At 38.9% G+C, this 12,681-nt stretch overlaps 3 protein-coding genes and 2 pseudogenes across 3 annotated transcripts; all 5 read left to right on the top strand.

The window, feature by feature from the left end:
• On the top strand, window positions 960–1,786 carry LOC18767907 (annotated as a pseudogene).
• On the top strand, window positions 1,705–3,060 carry LOC18767926 (annotated as a pseudogene).
• Window positions 4,843–8,801, top strand: LOC18766864 (non-functional pseudokinase ZED1). The gene is made up of 3 exons (XM_007200740.2): window positions 4,843–4,927; window positions 6,571–6,759; window positions 7,787–8,801. The coding sequence occupies exons 2-3, from the start codon at window positions 6,743–6,745 to the stop codon at window positions 8,652–8,654; spliced, it is 885 nt and encodes a 294-aa protein (XP_007200802.2). The 5' UTR covers window positions 4,843–4,927; window positions 6,571–6,742; the 3' UTR covers window positions 8,655–8,801.
• LOC18766363 (thymocyte nuclear protein 1) lies at window positions 9,145–10,043 on the top strand. The gene has a single exon (XM_007199458.2). The coding sequence runs from the start codon at window positions 9,287–9,289 to the stop codon at window positions 9,767–9,769; it is 483 nt and encodes a 160-aa protein (XP_007199520.1). The 5' UTR covers window positions 9,145–9,286; the 3' UTR covers window positions 9,770–10,043.
• LOC109950572 (non-functional pseudokinase ZED1-like) lies at window positions 10,156–12,212 on the top strand. The gene is made up of 2 exons (XM_020569791.1): window positions 10,156–10,581; window positions 10,838–12,212. The coding sequence occupies exons 1-2, from the start codon at window positions 10,559–10,561 to the stop codon at window positions 11,898–11,900; spliced, it is 1,086 nt and encodes a 361-aa protein (XP_020425380.1). The 5' UTR covers window positions 10,156–10,558; the 3' UTR covers window positions 11,901–12,212.

Raw genomic sequence — 12,681 nt, 5'->3', positions numbered from 1 at the left:
CAAATGTGATGAACAAGGGCTAGTTGTACAGCAAAGAATGTAACATAGACTTAAGGTACAAACCATAGTTCGTGAGCCACAACAGCACAATCTGCAAGGCCTCGTCTAGTGCTGTAACTCCTATAGAATTTCTGAATCATAGTTGCCGCAGCATCCAACTCACTAACAGCAGGCTCGTTTGTCCCAGATGCTTCAAGTTTTAGTTCTGTGGAGTTCAAATTTATGAAGGTCATAGTGTCCGCAGCACCACACAGCTCTGTTCAGATTGACTAATATCATGGAAATTAACTACATTAACACTTAACAACTACAGCCCAACAAGAATAATGGACCACATTGCATCATGAACATCAGAGACACAAATTAAGGTAATCAAATGTTAATTTCATAAGATGCTCAAGAAGATTAAAAAGAAATAGTACCCTTTTTTTATTTTTTGGAAAAAAGAAATAGTATAGCCGGTCGGCTATACTCGGTTTTTCCTAATTTTCAGAAAAGAAATAGTATAGCCGTCCGGCTATACTGGGTTTTTAAATTTAAAAAAATAGTATAGCCGTTCGGCTACACCGGGAATTTTTCAAAAAATTTTTTTATTTTAAAAACAGTACAGCCTGTCTCCTTAATTTTCTAATTGAAATAGTATAGCCAACCGGCGATACTCCGTTTTTCAAAATTTTAAAAAGAAATAGTATAGCCGAACGGCTATAAAAAATAAAGAAATAGTAATGCCGACCGGCTATACTCGGAATTTTGCCTATTATTTTGATAAAAGGTATAGCCGCCCGGCTATACTTGGTTTTTCCTTATTTTTTTTAAAAAAGAAATAGTATAGCCGGACGGCTATACTCGGTTTTTTATTTTTTAAAAAAGAAATATTAAAGCTGACCGGCTATACCCGGAAATTCCTAATTTTTTACAAAGAAAAAGTATAGCCGCTCTACCCTTTCTCCCTAATTTTTAAAAAAGGAAGAGCCATTGACCCAAAAAGAAAAAAGAAGCAAAGAGAAGAGAATTTCCTCAATGAGCGAAGAGAAACAGTATTGGCTTCTGAAGACAGAGCCAGGAGAGTGGTCGTGGGAGAACCAAGCAGCCAATGGAGGCGTAACCAAGTGGGATGGCGTCAAAAACAAGCAAGCCCAGAAGCACCTCAAGTCCATGAAACTCGGTGACCTCTGCTTCTTCTACCACTCCGGCGCCAAGGCCCGCCGTGTAGTCGGCGTTGTGACTGTTGTTCGGGAATGGTATTCGGACAGCGGCGATGATGGGACGGTGGCTGTGAAGGCAGTTGGGGAGATGAGGAGGCCAGTGGACTTAAAGGAGATGAAGGGGGAGAAGGGGCTCAAGGGTTTTGCTCTGTTTAAGCAGCCGAGGCTGTCGGTTGTGCCGGTTCCTGAGGATGTGTGGATTAGGGTTTGTGATTTGGGAGGTGGGTATCAAGGTGATGGTACTGTTTTAGAGACCATGATAGTGATGGTGAATCTGGTGAGGAAGAAGACGATTGATTTGGAGGGTTTTTTGTATGTTGTTTTTTGCAGGTAGGTGTTTGTGATAATGTCACAATGTCCTAAGTGACTTGTACTATTTTGGGTAGTGTCAATGGGAAATAGTACTTTTTAAGTGACTGTACTTCATGGTTTTGTTTGATCATGAAAAGGGAAAACTTGTACCTTGGCATGTAATTAGTAGGCTTTTAACAAGCACAAAATGAATGTGAGCTACACTTTGCTCATTTGACTCTGTCACTGTTGAACTGTTAATATTAAGCCCTCTATATTTGAATATTCAACCCACTATCTAAGCTTCTTCTGTAATTCATAGTTCCCAAAAGAAAATTTGTAATGTTCTGTTATCATTTGTAACATCCATTTGGTAGGAGTGAGGGCAGATATGGTTGATGTGAAAAGCAGTTGGGGAAATTAGGAAGCCAGTGGAGGAGAAGTTTAAGTGGGGTTAATGGAGATCAATCCTTATTATTACCACGAGTCTACTTTGCCCAGCTAGCTTCAATCCACTATATTAACTATCTAAGTTGACACTTATATCAGGTTCTCATTGCTTCCGTGTTTGAGAAAGTGGAAAGAGATACTGATAATGGATCATCATTCTTGAAGAATGGAAGCATGTTATTAGAGAATCTCATTGCTTCTTGTGGTGCCAAATTTACTAATCCTATTCGCACTTACTCTGCTGATGAGCTTATCAGGGCAACCAACAACTTCGATCCTTCTTGTAGTATAGAAATTACCAAATGTTCAGGGGTTTTCTAGATGACCGGTCAATTGTCGTTAAGAAGTTCATGTGGGAGAATTATGAGGATGAAGCTAGGTCCCTTGCTATTTGTGACATTATCATTTCAATGCAGGTGAGCAACCATAACAATGTTTTGAAACTCTTGGGTTGTTGCTTAGAGTTCCCTGTAGCAGCTCTGGTGCATGAAAATGCAGCAAAAGGAGTTCTCAACAGTCGAGGAGGTTTGGGGCCTAACGATCAATCCTTGTTACCATGGAAAACTAGACTGCGTATTGCAAAGCAGCTTGCTAATGTGCTCACATTTCTCCATACTGCGTTTCCCAGAACCATCATCCATAGGAGTCTAACACCCAGCTGTATTTTCTTGGACCATGACTTTGTTCCAAAAATCAGCAACTTCTCATTATCTATAACCATTCCTCGGGATGTTACAACTGAAGTGCAAGGGACACTGGGGTACTTGGACCCTGCCTACCTGATGTATTTCCACATTTCAGAGAAAACTGATGTTTATGGCTTGGAATGCTTTTACTTGTATTCTTGACGAGACAAAGAGAAGCTCTGAAATTTTATCTCCCAGAAGGAGACGAACAAAATATTCCATATGCTAGTGCCAGTGATGGTCAAATTCAGGAAACTGTGGATCCTAAAATCTTTGAGGAGGTAGGGGAAGATGAGAAAGCACGACAAGACTTACATGATTTCACAGCACTGGCATTGTTATGCACCCGATACAGAAGTGAATTACGGCCAGATATGATCGATGTGGCAAAGGAACTCATGCGAATTGAGAAGTCTATGTTTCCATAGCTAGCTCATTTATTCGCTTCCCATCCATTGAAAAATTCATGGTTCTGCCCTTGCACACCGTCATATCTAATTGACATAACACGCATATGCTGCATGGTTGAAAAATTTTAATGGTGGCATGACTCAATCGATCATTATCATGAAGAGTCATTTAAATTTTAATCACACACACACACTCATGGCTTCTACTCTACCCCATTTCCGTCATATTGGTTGAAAAATAATGAATGGTATGAATGGATTGAGTGCTACGTATATGAATATAAATGGTATGTGGTTTTTGCGATCACAATTGGACATGAGCTTGTTTGTTATAGTCATTAATGGCCGACCATCCACATCCATTGTGCAGTGCAGTTGTGCCTATATAAATCAGTTAATTTGGCAGTATCGCAGATAGCTACATAATTTTTATGGGTAACAAGCTATAGCTACATAATTTAATTTGGCTTCACCACAACCGACACTTGCCAGGTGGTCAGTGATCCGGTAACTAAAAAAATTATAATGCAAATCAGAAAAATTTAAAACTTTATTGATCAAAATTAACACAAACTAATTCCATCTCTTTTTAGAAAATAGCAATGATGTATTTTTATTTTTTGCAAATTTTCGACAATAACCAAAAATTGAGGTGCGCCCAGGACTTACACACGGCTTGCAACAAACCAAAACCGAAGGTTTATGCATGCACCTTACTATTGTAAAAATTTGGGGTAAATTATTGCTGGTTTGATATAAGCTTAAGAAAGGGTATTAGAATGATTCCAGTTCATGTTTCTTCAGTGTTTACTAACACATGGTTATTGAAATGATTCCAACTTCTAACTTCCCCTATATTTACTAATACTTAAGGAATAAAAAAATTTATGTGGATACACTCTCAAAACCAAGAAAGGGATCAACTTCCACCTTAAAATCTATAATCGAATACCCTCTCAAAACCAGGAATGGGATCAACTTGGGGAGTAAGTTGATCTGATTCCAATACCTTGATTTCCTTATCTAAATTTCCCGATTCATAGCTTCCCCCCTTCGTGAAAAAAAAAAAAACAACCCAAAAAATTAGATATACAAAAGAATGCGCATATCTCTATTTGTTTTTTTATGACCAAAGACAACTACATAGTACATACCAATGGAATGAATTTCTAAAGTGAAAGTTTGCTAGTTTGTTTGTTTTTTTTTTTTTTGGGTAAAAAAAGTTTGCTATGCTAAATTGAAATAATTTTAGTCGCCATATAATTAACGATCTAATGTACTATATTAATTATGTACTAGAGGGCAGGCCTGTAAAATTGGCCTTAACTCAAGTCCTACCTGTAACGACCCGGTCCTAAATAAATGTTTAATTATTAATTAAACAGGATAAAAGACCACTTTACTCCTATAATATTTTATTAGGTTTAGAGTTGGCTTTTTGATCGGGAAATAATTTGGGAATTTCGATTGTACCGTTGCGTAGAACACGGCGAGGTGAGTCCGTAGACACGTGGTGGGCTTGAATCGGAGTTGTATCGAGAGAGATACGATCAAAATACCCTCAATGGCATAACTGTAATTTTTGCGAAAAGAGTTTGATAAAAAAATCTGATTTTTCTATCTCTCTCCACCCCGCAAGCAGCCCATCCCCCTTCGTTTTTTTTCCTTCCCAACCGTGGCTTCCAAGAGCCACCGTTGCCATCACGGACCACCACCGGCCACGAGGTCGGACTCGATCGAACCGCCATCGCTCCCTCTTCCTTTTCCGACTAACCCCCTTGGAACCGCCGAATTCCGGCGGAAAAAGCTCTGAATCGCTCCGGTTTTGACAGAAACTTCGCCGGCTACGTTCGTCGTCGTCCGGCCACCATTTTCAACGATCCAGGTATGGATTCTAAACCTCTCGAGCTTTTCTTACTGTCAGTTGTGTTAGATTTGAGAGATTGCTGCGTTTTGAAGGTCGATTAAGCGATGGAAGTTTGGCCGGTTTTCGGCCTCCGATTCCGGCCACTTCCATCTACATTTTGTGGTAGGTCCAAAACAAAAGTTGCTCCACTATATATGGGATTTACCTAACTTGGGAGTCTTGGCCAGGGGTTTGGAGTTTTTCCGGCCGCCAAAATTGATCAAGCCACCCACGCGCTGCCGGCTCGTGTGGGGGCGCGTGGGCAGCAGGGTGGGGACCACATTCAGTCCTAGAATGATCCCTTGGTCCTCACGAGCACGTAGGATTTTGCGGATTTTAATTCGGATGTCGTTTGACTATCGAACGGATTTTGCATATTGTGCGTTATCCGGGTTCAATAGATTTGAACCGTTGGATAGTCTTGAATTTAATATATGTGGATCTAGGCATTCCTAGGATCGTGTTGGAATTTACGGATCATGGATCGGAGCTCCGGATGTTCTGATTTAATAACTTAAAGTTTGCGTTTTATAATAATCGTTCAATTGTGCGATCGTGAGCGATCCGACCATCTGTTCTGGACCAAACTTGCATAACGTGTGCAATTACATTGTGTGTGCTGACAGTTGGGATATTAAATTGTAAATTTTTATGCAGGTTTAAATTTGGAGAATGTTCAATTTACAGGGGAGATTTTGTCGAAATTTCGGTAGAAAGTCTCGTGCCCTTATTCCTTTTTGGGAAAAAGGATATAGTTTTAGAAGTGGGCCCGACATCGGGGTGATGTCGGGAATTTCCATAGGATTAGTCTCGGGTTTCGAGAAATTCGGAGTGAGTCCTGTCACTACCCAATTACGAACTTTTTCGACCCTAGGAGTTGCACATGCTAGACAGGACCTGCCTTATCTCAAATAGGCTAAACTCAGATTCTATCTAAGGGCTAAAAAATTTCGGGCCAATGGTCGAGGGGAGTTTCTACGATGAGGAGTTTAGAATGAGGAGCTTATTTGAGGGGTTCAATCCCACCGTAAAATCATTTAAAATATTTAAGTCCATTGATTTTCTCATATTTATTTATGGTGGGATTGAACTCCTCAAATAAGCTCCTCACTCTAAACTCCTCATTATAGCCTTTCCGATAGTGGAGCCTATGTGTCCCTATCAAATGGGCCCGTTATGAAAATAAAAATTCGACAATTTGCATTATATTAACGTTGGGGTTGATACATGATTAGATTATGGGTGGACTTGGTTTTAGTTGGATTTTGGTGGTTTTCAGATTTTCTTAAATTAATTTAACGTGGAAATTCATACAAGGCGAGTGTTGAGTAAAATCACATTGGACGACTTGGAATTGCATTTCTCATATATATTAGGTCAGGATTAGAAAGTGCCATGCATCTTCCCAATGTTTAAACATTTGGACAACCAAAAGAAACAAATATCCTTGAAAATTCCTCCTCAGTTCATTAAAAAAATTTGTATCCCACCGCATGCCATTCCTTCCTCCTACCTATCATAAATAATATGGCGTTGACCCTGCAAAACATATCAATTCAAAACTCTAGTAATTCTCAAACAAAATGAAAGTAATAAAGAGCTAAACTGCTGCATTTCAACAGAAAAAAGGAGCTAAACTGCTGCTCCAACAAGAAACGAGAAGAAATCTACAGTAGTTGGAGGAGATATCAACAAATTACTGTTTTACTTGGAACAATCTGAATCCAGTTCTAACGTACTTCTAAGAGTTCCAAGGGGCCTAGGTGCTAAAGAGATGCATTTGAATTGTAAACAATGTTATCCAAAGTCTTGTAAGTTTTCTTTTCGCTGTTTTTGTTTTTGTTTTTTTTCCTTCGCTCATCTTGTAAGGTATGATTTTAATATAACTTGAGATGTTCCTTTAATTTATTTCTTTTATGGGTGCTGATATTTGATAGTGCATAAAAGGAAGCAAGCAAGCTAATCAAATTAAAAATATCATTTCATTTTGTTAACATTATATAAAATTTTAATCAACTTCAGGGGTTTTTACCAAATCAAAACTTTAATGGTTGAAGCCCAAAATTATTTTGTAAGCAAATTAGGGTATGTTTGGGAGTGCTTATGGAAATGCTAAAAGTGCTTATGACATCGTTTGGTATAATAGTTTAGAAGTACTTCTGGGGCATAGAAGCGCTTTCTGGAGAAGCACTTGCTATGTGCTTCTTCAGGAAGCAATTGGATTTTTTTTTAATAAAGAAAAATTCAACATTTTTATTATAAAAGCTCTTTTGTTAGAAGCGCTTATGAGCAGAAGTACTTCCTAGAGAAACAGTCCCAAACGGACCCTTAATCCTTGAATATTGGAGACCATATACAGGACGTGGTAGGACACGAATTCGTCCACACGTGTGGTATGAAGTATGGGCACATAGTACAACTTGTCCACGTGTTATAATGTAAGTGGATACTTATTACCCTAAAAGTAGAAAATATGAACCATGTCGTCTACTCATATTATAACACTTGAATGGACACGTGATCATACAGTATAACATCATACAATAATTTCTCCTTCCACACATATGATGAAAAAGAAAGCTCACAACTAAGTATATGATTGTTTTTCATCTCCTTGCAGAGCTTATCACTTGAAGAGGTTTTTTATGTCTTTGGATTTCTCGACAAAAATAAAAAAAATAAAAAAATTTCTTTGGATCTCATGTGAAGTTCCGAAGAACAAAATGATAAAATGAAAGCAAAGTGTGCTTGTTTCATGTTTTCGTGAGAATCATTTACTCATTTTTTAAAATTCATTCTTTATGTGTTTGTGTGGTGTTGTGTGTCTATATCTATTAGGTTCTCTTTGCTCCAATGTGTGAGAAAAAGTGGAAGAGAGAGATCATTGTTGAAGAATGGAAGCATCTTACTAAAGGATCTTATTGCTTCTTGTGATGGCAAATCTACTCCCATTCGTTATTACTCTGCTGCTGAGCTCGTTAGGGTTACCAACAACTTCGATCCTTGTTGCATTGTAGAAGAGGCTTCAGTATACTACACGATGTTCAGGGGTATTCTGGACGACCAAACAATTATCGTTAAGAAGTACATCATTACAAGAGACTGGCCCGACAAGGATGAAGCTAGGTCTTGGGCTATTCGTGATATTGTCATATCAATGCAGATGAGCACACATAAGAATGCTTTGAAATTATTAGGTTGCTGCTTAGAGTTTTCTCTCCCAGCTCTGGTGCATGAAGGTGCAGCAAAAGGAGTTCTCAGGGATGATGGAAGTTTAAGCGGGGATGACGAAAGTCAATCCTTTTTACCATGGAAAACTAGACTGCGTATTGCAAAGCAGCTTGCTAATGCACTTACATATCTCCATACCGCCTTTTCGAGACCCATCATTCATAGGGGCCTAAGTTCCAGCTGCATTTTTTTGGATGACGACTATGTTCCAAAACTCTCCAACTTTTCTTTCTCCATAACCATTCCTCCTAAGCAATCCCATGTTGAAGAAGATACCTTGAAATGGACAAATGGGTATGCTGACCCCAACTACCTGGCAACTGGTTACATTACGGAAAAAACTGATGTTTATAGCTTTGGTGTTCTTTTACTTGTACTCTTGACGGGAAGAACTGCAATTACTGCAAATTTGAAATTTCATGTTTCTGATAGCCAAATTCAAATTCACAACATTGTAGACCCTAAAATCTTCTAGGAGGTAGGTGAAGCTGAGCAAGAACAACAACAATTGCGGGATTTCCTAGCACTTGCATTGTCATGCATCCAAACCCAAAATGAAGCAAGGCCATATATGATTGACGTCGCCAAAGAACTCGTACGAATTCACAAGTCTTATCTTGCTTGCGCAATGCTTATTTTGTATTATTTATGTAAAATATTTAATGTATATAGTGTTATTATTCAATAACATCTGAAAATATACATGAATTTGATTTTTATTATTCAAAAATTGATACAAAATATATGTATTAAACGTGAAAAATATATATAAATATTTGTGTATTGTAAGTGTAGTTTAAAAACGTATATGTTATCATATTTTTGAAATGTCTGTGAAATGAAAGTATTTAAAAAAAAATATGTACATAGGTATGTACAAATTATGGGCGAATTTACTAAGTAGGATTAGACAGTATTATGGCCCAAAATTGAAAAAAGGTCCAAGCAATTAGCCCAAATCAGGTAACCAGTCATGAGTGAAAATCTTAGATGGTAGTTGACAGATAGATGACAACTCTCTCTTGGCGCTAAAACACGTACTTTCCCCGCCAAAAGCCACAACACAAAACCCAATATTGCAACAGAAAGGAAAAGCAGACGTTATCGATGGGCGAAGAGAAACACTACTGGCTTCTGAAGACGGAGCCAGGAGAGTGGTCGTGGGAGGACCAAGCAGCCAATGGGGGCGTAACCAAGTGGGATGGTGTGAAAAACAAGCAAGCCCAGAAGAACCTCAAGTCCATGAAACTCGGTGACCTCTGCTTCTTCTACCACTCTGGCGCCAAGGCCCGCCGCGTAGTTGGCGTGGTCGCGGTTGTTCGGGAATGGTATTCAGACGGCGGAGACGATGGCGTGGTTGATGTGAAGGCGGTTGGGGAGATGAGGAGGCCGGTGGACTTAAAGGAGATGAAGGGGGAGAAGGGGCTCAAGGGTTTTGCTCTGTTTAGGCAGCCGAGGCTGTCGGTTGTGCCGGTTCCTGAGGATGTGTGGATTAGGGTTTGTGATTTGGGAGGTGGGTATCAAGGTGATGGTACTGTTTTAGAGAGCCATGATAGTGATGGTGAATCTGGTGAGGAAGAAGACGATTGATTTGGAGGGTTTTTTGTGTGTTGTTTTTTACATGGTAGGTGTTTGTGATAATGTCACAATGTCCTAAGTGACTTGTACTATTTTGGGTAGTGTCAATGGGAAATAGTACTTTTTAAGTGACTGTACTTCATGGTTTTGTTTGATCATGAAAAGGGAAAACTTGTACCTTGGCATGTAATTAGTAAGCACAAAATGAATGTGAGCTACACTTTGCTCATTTGGGTCTCTCGTTGTTAAAATGTTAATGTTAAGCTCTCTATATTTGAATATTCAACCCGGTCTCTAATCTTTTTCTGTAATTCATAGTTCCCAAAAGAAAATTTGTAATGTTCAGTTATCATTTGTAATATCCATTTGGAAGGAGTGAGGGCAGATATGGTTGATGTGAAAGGCAGTTGGGGAAATGAGGAAGGCAGTGGAGGAGATGAAGTCTGAATAGATTTGCTCTGTTTATTCAGCCGAAGCTGTTGGTTGGCAATTTCAAGGCAACTTCATTGAATTTTGCTAATTGTTTTCGTTTTCTTTTTGTCTGATAATGAAAGGGGAAAATAGTAATTTCCTGTAAACTTCTTTGACCGGCTCCACTGTACGTTGATCATTCGATGGCATCGTTGACCTTGGAAAGCATAGCAATAAACTTCAGAACTCTACTCATTCTCAAATGAAAGCCATATCCATCCATCCATCCATCCATCCATCCATCTGCAGAAGAAAATCAAATTGACGGAGTGGCCTGGGTGGAGAAATCGATCAATTACTGTTTACTTGGTGCAATCTAAAGCAGAAACAATGCCATCAAAACTCTTGCAATGGTAAGTTCAAGTTTTCATGGATAATATGTAGCTTCAATTTTAAACCTGATTGTAGATTTTAATTGTAAGTTCTAAAAGCTCAGATTATATATCTTGGAATTTCATATGAAGTATGCAGAGTTTGTTAGCATAGTCTCACATCACATGCGTCCCTTGGGAGAGATTATTTCAATTTCATCATTTTATTTTCATTTTTGGCCAATAAAACAAATATAGTTTCATTAATTTATTGTGTTACACGGATATATTCTATCAGGTTCTCAATGTTGCCATGCTTGGGAAAGGAGGGAAGAGATGCTGATATTGAGTCATCATACTACAAGAATCTGAGTAAATTATTAGAGGATCTAATTGCTTCTTGTGATGGTTCATCTCATCCTGTTCATTGTTACTCTGCTGATGACCTCATCAGGGCAACCAACAACTTCCATCCTTCTTGCATTGTACGAAAGGATTTAAACTACACAATGTTCAGGGGATTTCTAAACGACCGGTCGATTATCGTTGCCAAGTACTCCATTGGGAGCTTGCCCCATGACTTAGGGGGCAATGAGGATGATGTTCGGTCCCGGGCAATTCGTGACATTGTTGTTTCAATACATATGAGCAACCATGAGAATGTTTTGAAACTCTTGGGCTGCTGCTTAGAGTTCCCTCTACCCGCCCTGGTGCTTGAAAATGCCGCAAAAGGAGTTCTTGAAGGTGATGGAAGTTTAAGAGACAATGAAGATCAACCCTTAATATTACCATGGAATATTAGACTGCGTATTGCAAAGCAGCTTGCTAGTGCAGTTACGTATCTCCATACCGCCCTTCCCAGTCCCGTAATTCATAGGGATCTAAAACCTGGTTGTATTTTCTTGGACCACAACTATGTTCCCAAACTCTCCAACTTCTCACTCTCCATAACCATTCCTCCTACGTATTCTGATGCTGAAGATGATCCGAAAGGGACAATTGGGTACATTGACCCTGCATACATGATGTCTGGCCGCATCTCAGAAAAAACTGATGTGTATAGTTTTGGTGTGCTTTTACTTGTATTCTTGACGGGACGAAGAGCTTGCCCAATTATACAGGAAGAAGGAAGGTATAGTTCACTTACTGTTTATGTGAGATCACATGCTTACCAGCTTCAGGCAATTGTGGACCCTAAAATCTTAGAGGAGGTAGGGGGAAATGAGCAAGTAGAACAGCAGTTGTATGATTTCCTAGAACTGGTATTGTCATGCACTAAAGAAGAAATTGAAGGAAGGCCATATATGAGCAATGTGGCGAGGGAACTCGTTCGAATCGACGAGTCTATTTTGCCCAGCTAGCTTCAATCCACTATATTTGTTATTAAAAAATATATATTGGCGGAAAAAAGGACCAACAATTGGATATGGGTTCAACAACATGACTATTGTTCGGAAGTTGATCTCTCTTTTCTGTTAATGTTGAACTCTGTATACCCTTTATTATGATTTTTGTTGTTGGTTGTCAATACATTACTATTATGTTCTTTTTCCTGTTAATTTGTAGCTAATATAAAAGCTGAGACTAGAATCTAGATCTCTCATGTGAGTATTGTAAAGCAACTTGCTAATGCAGCTGAATATATCTTCATACTGCGTTTCTCAGGCCCATCAGCCGTAGGGATCTAAGACCAACATACATTTTATGTACTCATTTCTAAATTGTTACAAAATTTAAATGCTTTCGAAGCCATAGATGATGAGAGGCTAATGGATTTTGCTTTTTTCATTTTTTTTTTCTTTTGTGCCCAACCAATTTCAAGGCAAGTAAGTACAATTGAGGAAGCAAACTCATTGGCGCCAAAACACATGTTTCCCCACCAAGAAACCCAGAAGCTAGAACACAAAAACCCAATATTCCAACAGAAATGAGGAACAGAAAAGAACATTTGACCCGAAAATCTGGCATGGCTGGTGTTTGTGATTATGTCACAATGACCCAGGTTCCTTGTATTTTTGAATAGTGCTTTCTTTTTGGTTGCGTTTGATCATAAACAGGGAGGAAAGGGTATTTTGGCATGTAATTAGTAGGTGCTTTCTTGCTAGGCGTTTAGTAGAAAGAGTCACAATAGAACTATTGCAG

This window comes from Prunus persica, chromosome G8 (assembly GCF_000346465.2).
Source record: "Prunus persica cultivar Lovell chromosome G8, Prunus_persica_NCBIv2, whole genome shotgun sequence".
NCBI classification, from domain to species: Eukaryota; Viridiplantae; Streptophyta; class Magnoliopsida; order Rosales; family Rosaceae; genus Prunus; species Prunus persica.
Note: the sequence above shows the minus strand (reverse complement) of the source record. Positions and strands in the feature narration are given on the sequence as shown.